At 42.1% G+C, this 11,328-nt stretch overlaps 1 protein-coding gene across 1 annotated transcript; it reads right to left on the minus strand.

Moving 5' to 3' along the window:
• Positions 1–1,749: 1,749 nt before the first annotated feature.
• On the minus strand, positions 1,750–3,077 carry mrpl55 (mitochondrial ribosomal protein L55). The gene is made up of 3 exons (XM_029500645.1): positions 2,956–3,077; positions 2,583–2,766; positions 1,750–2,158 (listed from the first exon to the last, which is right to left on the minus strand). The coding sequence occupies exons 1-3, from the start codon at positions 3,009–3,011 to the stop codon at positions 2,009–2,011; spliced, it is 390 nt and encodes a 129-aa protein (XP_029356505.1). The 5' UTR covers positions 3,012–3,077; the 3' UTR covers positions 1,750–2,008.
• Positions 3,078–11,328: the final 8,251 nt, after the last annotated feature.

The raw sequence follows: 11,328 nt of genomic DNA on the forward strand, positions 1-11,328 counted from the left end.
GTTCGCGCTGTCGCCACACAATAAAAAAATTAAAACAAAAAGCTCAGTTTAGAATGGTTATTGCATTGTATTGTATTGTATTGTATTGCGAATAAATAAAGATGGAGGGAAAAAAATATAAAAAAAAAAAAAGAAAAAAGGTAAAAAAAAAAATAAAGCATGGCGGCATCGTGGTTCGCACGATGCCTTCACAATAAGAAGGTTTCAGGTTCGGTTCCGGCCTGGAGCCTTTCTGTGGAGTCTGCATGTTTCGTCCGGGTACTCCGCTTTCCTCCCACCGTCCAAAGACATCATGTTTGGATTAACTGGTGACTTTAAACTGTCTGAGTATGAGTGGTTGTTGGTCTCTGTCTGTCTGTCCGTCCGTGTGTGTGTGTGTGTGTGTGTGTGTGTGTTTGTTGGCCCTGTGATGGACTGGTCACCTGTCCAGGGTGACCCCGCCCCTCATCCAGAGTGAGCTGGGATTGGCTCCAGCACCCTCCGTGAACCGGAAACGGAAAAGCGGTAGACGACGGATGGATGGAGGGAAAAAATAAATGTAAAAATATATATTTTGAATGAATTATTATGCAGCCTGAGTCTGTGTCCCAGAGTAAACACGCATTCACATATGGCTCAACCTCCTGCCACAATCACTGACCATTTATTCTGGTCTGCAGATATTCACTCACTCATCTTCATCCGCTTTATGCTTATCCGGGTCGCGGGTCTGCCGGAGCCAATCCCAGCTCACATCGGGCGTGGGCCGGGGTACACCCTGGACAGGTCGCCGAAGAGAGACAAACATCCACTCACACCTACGGTCAATTTAGAGTCTCCAGTTAACCTAAACATGCATGTCTTTGGACGGTGGGAGGAAACCGGAGTACCTGGAGAAAACCCTGCAGACATTCACTCGTTCATAAAGTAGAAAAATGAAATACTGCTCTCAGCTGGTTTATGAAACACGCTCACACAAACAGGGAGGCAGAACTCCATAACACCCACTTATAAACAACCAGTGAGTCCGGAGTCTTGATTGCCACTACATTTGTGCAATTTTACACTGAAAATAATGCACAAAATAAAATCGCTCTTGAAACAGTTCGCACAAAATTCATTGTGAGTACAACGTACTCTTTGGGAAAAGTAACCCGTAGCTACAGCTAATGACGTGCCCAACTCTAGCGATTACCCACAATACCATGACACATGACGTCACACACGGCATATTTCCCATCTCCCTGACAGCTCCGGGTTTTTAAGATTCGGTAGACATAAGGCAGTAACCAATCAGGTACGAGTTCCAGTGTTTTCGATCAAAGCCCCAATGAGGTCTACCTGCCTCCCTGGAGGAGTATAAATAGCAGCTGTGAGCTCTCAGCTGGTTTATGAATTCATCCAGTAGGTGGTTGATTCAATTACTCTCTACAAGAATAAAATCCAATCAATGATCTCAATGTTGTTCCCAAATTGATGAACGATGAAATGGGTGTCTCTTTTTTCCAAGTTTACATAATAAACGCCATCTTCTGCTATCAATATACCTCCGAATACTTAAAGTTTGTTGTTACACTCTGAGATTTGGAAAAGAGCTAAATTCTTATATCCCCAATAAGATAATTCTACCAGGTGTTGCTTTTTAACAAATTATCCTTTTGAGAGGAGGGCTTATTAGTGACTCATAGGATATCTCATAGGCTGTCAATCAGGGCATGTGCAGTCCACTATTTTTCAACAGCAGAAATGGAAGATTATTGAACAAGTTTCGGCATTTGCTGGAAATTTATCTCACAGATACACAGCTTTAAAACTATTTATTAACTTAATATTGACACTGTTTCCAGCTTCAATGTTATTTACACTTGACTAGAATTTCTTTTTTCAGCCCATGTCCTGCTTTTGGAGGGGAATCTCTATTTTTGGAATGAGAAGGACTCACTTTAAATAGACTGTGTATGGACAAAATGAAGCTTTGCACAAGGGTGTGGTTTTTCTGGATGTTGGCTTGGTCCTGTTTTACGTCCACTTATTTCTTTTGCCAGAATTTGCTGTATTTGTCAACTGTAAAGTCATCTTCATAGTGGATGGCTGTCTGTTTCTTAACCTTCTTGGTATCTCTCTTTTTCAGCCGAGCTCGACGCTCCTCTTCGGACAGACTGGACAGATCGATCGGCATCTTTCCAAACAAAAACAGAGACACAAATAAACTTCCAAAACATAAATGATCAATGTATTAAATAATGTATTAAATAATGAAGTCATAACACCAGGGTAAGTTTGAAATTGTGACAATGAAAAAGGGGCTGACAGGATGCCACTCTTCCTCTAAAGGCATATTTCGATTCCAAGGGATTTTTCACTGATGTGATTTCTCAGTCTTTGGCACTTACAGTATGATTTATATCTCCTTGCTCCTCACAGTCAAATATTCATTCTTATTGTTCTACTTCACTGATAGATGCTGCACCTCTACCTTGTGGTATGCAGAAAGCACACAGAGACATGTCCTGATGCTGATCCTGACATTTTAAAACAAATATCGTTTTTTTTTTTGTTTTTTAAACAAACATCGTAAACACTGCAGCTAATAATGTACTAACCATGAGGATGCGTTTGGGCTCTGTGTATCTGATGCTGATTGTGGAACCATCCGGTCGGACCAGCATCACCGGATACAGTCTCTGATATTTCTGCCGCTCACAGCGCACGACGGACGTCCTGTTGGAGTTGAGCTGTGCCACTTGGCTGTGAAACAGGGAGGCTGCTGGCACACGGCTGCACAGCCTTCCACAGGAAAATGCACAGTTGAAAAACATGAACATTCATCTCACGTATCTTCATGTAACTACAGAGCACTTAGCTTGAGACAGCGTTAGCACTTAAACGTTACCGAACAAATTCCCTCATTTACAGCCTGCTCTGCTTCTTGACTCATCGAAATGACATTTACACGCTTTATTCAGTGAGTCTCACCTCGATGACAGACTCGGAGGAGACCAGAGCCTCGTGAGAAACATGTTGGCCGTCATGAAAACAGCACGAACAAGTCTGGACAGGAAGTACTTTCCTGCAGGAGGTCAAACGCTGGAGTTCACAGAATAAACGCCGTAATGAAACGAATCATGTGGAGATTCGTTCCGGAAAACTGAGGAGAAGTCACTTTGACGTTTGAATTCAGTATTTATTTATTTATTTATTTATTTATATCAGACCTTCATTTTTGAAAGTATTTCAGCTTTTTGGGAACCAACAAATGAAAATATAATGATGGAAAGATTTGGATTCTATAAATCTGCAGGTTTGTGGCATTTGTTTTGATGTCACATATACTCTGTACATATTTTATTTTGTGGTTCACATTAAGTCTTTGAAAAGAGCAGTGCTTTAAATATGAGTATTATTATTACTCTGGGACACAGACTCAGGCTGCATAATGGTGGGAGGAAAGCGGAGTACCCGGACGAAACATGCAGACTCCACAGAAAGGCTCCAGGCCGGAACCGAACCCGAAACCTTCTTACTGTGTGGCGACAGCGCGAACCACGATGCCGCCATGCTTTATTTTTATCTTTATTCTTTTTTTTTTTTTATTGTTTTTTTCCCCTCCATCTTTATTTATTCGCAATGCAATGCAATACAATACAATACAATGCAATAACCATTCTAAACTGAGCTTTTTGTTTTTATTTTATTTAATTTTATTTTTTATCTTTATTCTTTTTTTTCCCTCCATCTTTATTTATTCGCAATACAATACAATACAACGCAATACAATACAATACAATCCAATAACCGTTCTAAACTGAGCTTTAAAAAGCTCAGCCAGGCGCCTGGTCCGGTTCGCAACACACCCAGATTCTTCCAAATACAGGGCCGCCGACGCACTCCTCCCTGTACTTGTTCTTCTGGGGGGCTTTTCAGGACGAGCCTCAGATCGTCCAAGTTGATACAGAGGCCCCCACAACAGCGCCCCTTACCTAAAGGCGCTGTCAGTGGCTCTCAGGCCGGAGCCTGAGCGTCCCCCAGAGTCTCAGGACGTTCACCTCCAACCCTGAGGGCAGATGTGAAGAGGGGAGAGCTCACAGCTGCTATTTATACTCCTCCAGGGAGGCAGGTAGACCTCATTGGGGCTTTGATCGAAAACACTGGAACTCGTACCTGATTGGTTACTGCCTTATGTCTACCGAATCTTAAAAACCCGGAGCTGTCAGGGAGATGGGAAATATGCCGTGTGTGACGTCATGTGTCATGGTATTGTGGGTAATCGCTAGAGTTGGGCACGTCATTAGCTGTAGCTACTGGTTGTGGGTATGTCTTCACAGCAAAGTGAGCATTACACACAAGGTGATGGCAGCAGCAGTTACAGGCAGTTTGGGAGCCGATTGTAACATCTGGCCAGCGACAGCAATGGAAACTGGCCTTCTGGCTATCTTGTGCATATTTACTGAACAGTTCATTAATATGTACTGTTACTGATGAAATAAGAATTCAAATAAAGAAATAAAAATGATTGTAGTAAATATAAGAGCCATATTGATGGTAGTTGTTTTCGGATTTTTCCTTTAAAAATGTTGTAATGCTCCTTTAATTTTCTTCATTATCAGACCATGTGAAAACAACATGACGTCACAATATTGCAATCCCATATATTAATTTAACTTTAACCTTATCCTTTCATCAAACTAAGAATTATATACCGTATAACCAGAAAACATGGTTTGTAATCATTCAATTACAACGTCTGGATGTAATCAGCAAACATTTTGAGAGTGTTGAGGTTCTTACTTTTTTTTAAGTCTCTATGATGCAGTTCTCCTCTCACCTGATTGGTTACTGCCTTATGTCTACCGAATCTTAAAAACCCGGAGCTGTCAGGGAGATGGACAGATGTCATCAGAAAAGAGTCACCTGCCTCCCGCAAGGGTGATTTAACTTTGCAGATAAATCAAAAAAAAAAGATATAAATGGATATAAATAAATAGATATAAAATAAAGCACGGCGGAACAGTGGTTCGCTGTCGCGCTGAGAAGTGAGGGAGTTGTACGTCATTGGGACTTTAGAGTAATCGCTTATGATTGGTCGAATATATTGGAACTCGTACCTGATTGGTTACTGCCTTATGTCTACGGAAGGAGGAAGTTTTTTCCTGCCAATGTCGCCAAGTGCTTGATCTGTTGGGTCTTTTAATACATTTATCAAGAGTTTGATCTAATCTGACATTATTCGTTCATTATTTTAATTGTTTTTTTTTCCAACATGAACACCTCTGTACGTGTTCCAGGTAAAAACATAGCCACGATGTATAATCCTCATCCTACCTGGATTATTTCTCGGATAATTCTACATCATACATCTTGGTCGTATTATTACCTGGTGTGTATCAGCCAGCTGTCTTTCTATTTGCGTTTCTTCCTTAAGTGCGCACGGTAACTTAGCACCTACGCACGACTCAGCAGTAAATCGGCGTAAAGAGGAACAGGAACTTGGGGGGAACCAAATCGGTTAACACGCCGGTCTCTGCTGGTTTTGCTGTATTTTCACCTTGATTAATGTGCTCCATGTCTAGTTCCTCCTCTGCCTCCTTTTATGATAGTACTTCTTGTCGTAGATGCAGGATGACTTTAGCTAGCTCAGCTTATGCTAGTGTAGCTAGCTCTAAAGCTAAGTCTCGTTTCACCTCAGCTCGGCTCGTGGACGCCGGTGTGTCAACCGATTTGGTTCCCCCCAAATTCTTGTTCCCCTTTACGCCGATTTACTGCTGAGTCGTGCGTAGTTGCTAAGTTACCGTGCGTACTTCAGGAAGAAACACAAATAGAAACACAGCTGGGTGTACGGAAAGCGACATGGAAAAGCCAATGTGTAGGTTACTGGTATGGTGTTTATTATATAACAAAATAAATTGAGAATGCATTTGTTCGGCCATTCTTTGTCAATCTTTGTGTAAACGGATACCAGCTAGCATATCTGTGCGAGAGTAGCCTACGTTAAGTAAACCTCCTTGTGTGTGTTGTTGTGCCTGAGTGGAGTACTTCTTCTACATTTGCGGTCAATATCTTTGTGCAGAAATAAAGCCAACATGTTAAATAAATTCCTCTGCCCCCCACGTCACTTTCTCTGTTACCTGACTGCAGCTGGAGCCCTCTCCTCTCTGTCTCTTCCTTTCTGATGGAGCTACCAAACTCAGCTGTTTCTGTCAAAGATAAGTTTTGTGTCGGGCTTTAATACAAGCTAGGCTAATGGACGTTAGCATTAGACCTGTCCAGTTAGCTTACGTTACAAGCTAACGACCCTGTTTCTTACCTTACTCTACGTTTCTCGTCCCAAATTCACCGTCACAACCTTTTTAAAAAACATTTGTATAGAAAATTTCTCAACCCTTTATTTTCTTATTCTTCTTTATTTTCCTTTCTGATCACTGGACTGATGCTGACTGGACAACAGGCTAGCATAGCAACAGTAACCAATGGGGGCGGGGCTTAGGTAATTATGAAGAAAACAAGTTAATATATTGAAATGTTCCATAAAATAAAATAGTTCATCTTAGCGGGTTTTACTGGTCTAGTCTGTGGACGCGTCCGGTCTCCGGTCTGGTCTCGGTCCGTTCCTGGAGGGGTGCCGTCACCCGTCTGGTCTGGTTCGGCCTAGGTCCTGGGGGGGGCGCCATATCTGCATTGGCCCAGTCCATTACTCGTAACCAACTAACTCCGTAGACACGTTCAGGTGCCCACACCGGGAATGGACCTTTACATACATACACATACAACATTACATAGACATTACATACATATTCAACATTACAGTAAGTCATACAATCACCGTTACATTTACACCATTAACATTATCATCAGTACATCATTACATCATCATTACAGTATACATTCCCTCCCTAGCCGGGAATCGAACCCCAGCCCACCTAGGTGCGGGGCGGCAGCATTACCGCTGCGCCACAGCGCTGCTCGAGTTGCAGCACACATTTGCGCTACTTCCCCAATTCATATTTACGTCACCTGACCTAATTGTCACCCAGAGTGAGCTGCGATTGGCTCCAGCACCCCACGTGACCTCTTCTTTTTAGCTCCGAGTCCACGCCTGTTGACTTGTTGATAATTTTTATGAGTAAATAAATACCATGCTTTGTTGCTGAATTTTTCTTGTGTATATGCTACAGTTTAACTGGTTGATCGATCAATGATAATTATGTAGACCTATAGCCTATTTTATGGGCATGTCGTGCAAGAGATAACAGATAATGTGTAAAAATATTTGAAGTGTTCAGTGAATGGATCATTGACTTTCGTATAAATCATGCCCTTACTTGGAACTAACCCAGGGCATAAACTAATTCCCAACCCAGTTTCCCAAAGGGCGGCCAGGATGAGCGTTTTTCATGTGAGTATGTTCTTAAAATGGTAAACTTGTGTTCAACGAGTTCGTGAATTATGAAAAATACGGACACTATCCGGTGGGTGTTTCCGAGGAGCAGAAATATGTCATTCGCAGGCGCTCTGGCCGTTTCCAAATGAACGGTAAGCTATAGTAACGTTACACGTCAAAAATAATGTCATCAGTTCGTCAGTCGAGCATGCTAACCAGTTAGCTAACCAGTTAGCTAGCAGTCAATTTCGAAGCGACTAACTAGTGTAAGTGATCTGGCAGTGAGGTTTACTTAACGCAGGCTACTCTCGCCTTCAGGAAATATGCTGCAGATATGGCGCCCCCCCAGGACCGAGGCCGAACCAGACCAGACCGGTGACGGCACCCCTCCAGGAACGGACCAAACTAGACGACCAGACACAGACGCGTCCACAGACTAGACCAGTAAAAGAGCCACTGAGATGATTTGTTTATGGAGGGGGAAAGACGGACACGCTTTTTAAAGCTCAGTTTAGAATGATGATTGTATTGTATTCCGCATAAATAAAGATGGAGGAAAAAAAGCTAATTACAACATTAATACAGGTCCAGGCAGGCGGCAGATTGACACGGAGCAAGTAGGTGAGGCAAGGGATGTTTCACCGATGTGATTTCTCAGTCTTTGGCACTTACAGTATAATTTATATCCCCTTGCTCCTCACAGTTTGACTAAAGATTCATGAGACACTTTTATTTAAGATCCGTCCACCTGGTCTGCTGCTGTTCTTGTGGATCCTGGCCAAAGTCTCTGGTAAGTTACTGTTACTGAGGTTGAGCCGTATGTGAATAAGTGTTTACTCTGGGACACAGACTCAGGCTGCATAATGGTGGGAGGAAAGCGGAGTACCCGGACGAAACATGCAGACTCCACAGAAAGGCTCCAGGCCGGAACCGAACCCGAAACCTTCTTACTGTGTGGCGACAGCGCGAACCACGATGCCGCCATGCTTTATTTTTATCTTTATTCATTTTTTTTATTGTTTTTTTCCCCCTCCATCTTTATTTGTTCGCAATACAATACAATACAATACAATACAATAACCATTCTAAACTGAGCTTTTTGTTTTTATTTTATTTTTATTTTTTTATTGTGTGGCGACAGCGCGAACCACGATGCCGCCATGCTTTATTTTTATCTTTATTCATTTTTTTCCCCTCCATCTTTATTTATTCGCAATACAATACAATACAATACAACGCAATACAATACAATACAATCCAATAACCGTTCTAAACTGAGCTTTAAAAAGCTCAGCCAGGCGCCTGGTCCGGTTCGCAACACACCCAGATTCTTCCAAATACAGGGCCGCCGACGCACTCCTCCCTGTACTTGTTCTTCTGGGGGGCTTTTCAGGACGAGCCTCAGATCGTCCAAGTTGATACAGAGGCCCCCACAACAGCGCCCCTTACCTAAAGGCGCTGTCAGTGGCTCTCAGGCCGGAGCCTGAGCGTCCCCCAGAGTCTCAGGACGTTCACCTCCAACCCTGAGGGCAGATGTGAAGAGGGGAGAGCTCACAGCTGCTATTTATACTCCTCCAGGGAGGCAGGTAGACCTCATTGGGGCTTTGATCGAAAACACTGGAACTCGTACCTGATTGGTTACTGCCTTATGTCTACCGAATCTTAAAAACCCGGAGCTGTCAGGGAGATGGGAAATATGCCGTGTGTGACGTCATGTGTCATGGTATTGTGGGTAATCGCTAGAGTTGGGCACGTCATTATCTGTAGCTACTGGTTGTGGGTATGTCTTCACAGCAAAGTGAGCATTACACACAAGGTGATGGCAGCAGCAGTTACAGGCAGTTTGGGAGCCTATTGTAACATCTGGCCAGCGACAGCAAATGGAAACTGGCCTTCTGGCTATCTTGTGCATATTTACTGAACAGTTCATTAATATGTACTGTTACTGATGAAATAAGAATTCAAATAAAGAAATAAAAATGATTGTAGTAAATACCTGGTAAATATAAGAGCCATATTGATGGTAGTTGTTTTGGGATTTTTCCTTTAAAAATGTTGCAATGCTCCTTTAATTTTCTGGCGACGACTTCATTATCAGATCATGTGAAAACAACATAACGTCACAATATTGCAATCCCATATGTTGATTTAACTTTAACCTTATCCTTTCATCAAACTAAGAATTATATACCGTATAACCAGAAAAATGATTTGTAATCATTCAATTACAACGTCTGGATGTAATCAGCAAACATTTTGAGAGTGTTGAGGTTCTTACTTTTTTATAAGTCTCTATGATGCAGTTCTCCTCTCACCTGATTGGTTACTGCCTTATGTCTACCGAATCTTAAAAACCCGGAGCTGTCAGGGAGATGGACAGATGTCAGAAAAGAGTCACCTGCCTCCCGCAAGGGTGATTTAACTTTTCAGATAAATCAAATCAAATCAAATAAAAATAAAAAATAAATAGATATAAATCGATATATAATAAAGCACGGCGGAACAGTGGTTCGCTGTCGCGCTGAGAAGTGAGGGAGTTGTACGTCATCGGGACTTTAGCGTAATCGCTTATGATTGGTCGAATATATTGGAACTCGTACCTGATTGGTTACTGCCTTATGTCTACGGAAGGAGGAAGTTGATCTGTTGGGTCTTTAAATACATTTATCAAGAGTTTGATCTAAACTGACATTACTCGTTCATTATTTTTAATTGTAATGTTTTTTTTTTGTAACATGAACACCTCTGTACGTGTTCCAGGTAAAAACATGGCCACGATGTATAATCCTCATCCTACCTGGATTATTTCTCCATAACGATCGGCCCGTTCTACATACACGTTGGCCTTATTATTACCTGAACGCGCATTAGCTTGTAGCCAGAGTTTGGATGTCTTCTGTGGACATCACTGACAACAACACGGTCCAACTCTTCATCACAGAATACAGGTCTGTCTGTCTGTCTGCACACACACACACAAAACATTAACAACGAGTAATGTCCCGGTCCTTGTGTTGTTGTGTCTGAAGCGGTGGAGTACTTCTTCTAAATTTGCGGTCAACCAGCCAACCAGATGGAGAAATTAAAAAAAAAAATAATAATAATAGAAAAATGAATAAAGATAAAAATAAAGCATAGCATGGCGGCATCGTGGTTCGCGCTGTCGCCACACAGTAAGAAGGTTTCGGGTTCGGTTCCGGCCTGGAGCCTTTCTGTGGAGTCTCCGCTTTCCTCCCACCATTATGCAGCCTGAGTCTGTGTCCCAGAGTAAACACTTATTCACATACGGCTCAACCTCAGTAACAGTAACTTACCAGACACTTTGTCCAGGATCCACAAGAACAGCAGCAGACCAGGTGGACGGATCTTAAATAAAAGTGTAGGTAATGCGAAACATGTCTTTCGGCTTGATGCATTCAATTTCTAATATTCCATTTATGATTTCCAAATCAATCCTTTGCCTTTATTCCGTGTTCCTCATCATTTTTTAACAAATCCAATTTTCTCTGGAAACTCAGATTCCCAAGTTCAGATTTACGTCCGAGTACTTCGGTTTCTTCCAGAGACATCACAAAAACTTTGGTGCTCATTCCATCTTGTTTTTAGATCATCCCACAGCCCCCCCCCTTCTCCCAGCTTGTGGGCACTCCACTTTCCTAACAGTGACACATAGGATAATATATGACTCTAGATCGCCCTTGCACTTTTTGTTTACATGTTCCTGTGTGTACTTTGCACAATGCCAGCTGGGATTTTCCCAAGTCAGGTTTTTAATACCATGCGTGATTTGTAATTCATTTCAATTAAAACTAACAATGCTCTCTGGAGGGTAAAGTTGCTGGTGATTAATCATGACATCTAGTGGCAGTGAAAATTGGTTACAAAACATTTAAACAAATTAAATATACAACATTCAACAGTGCATCATATTGACTACTCCAATAGTCACTTACCTTCCACCTCAGCAGCAT

Source organism: Echeneis naucrates, chromosome 4 (assembly GCF_900963305.1).
Source record: "Echeneis naucrates chromosome 4, fEcheNa1.1, whole genome shotgun sequence".
NCBI classification, from domain to species: Eukaryota; Metazoa; Chordata; class Actinopteri; order Carangiformes; family Echeneidae; genus Echeneis; species Echeneis naucrates.

Bases quoted from the DNA above. Each gene is read 5' to 3' on its own strand.
- mrpl55 (XM_029500645.1), bottom strand. From the start codon at position 3,011: ATGACGGCCAACATGTTTCTCACGAGGCTCTGGTCTCCTCCGAGTCTG. The intron at 2,767-2,955 runs GTGAGACTCACT...TTCCTGTGGAAG, and splicing joins CCTCCGAGTCTGTCATCGAG to GCTGTGCAGCCGTGTGCCAG. The intron at 2,159-2,582 runs GTTAGTACATTA...TTGTTTGGAAAG, and splicing joins AGCCCAAACGCATCCTCATG to ATGCCGATCGATCTGTCCAG.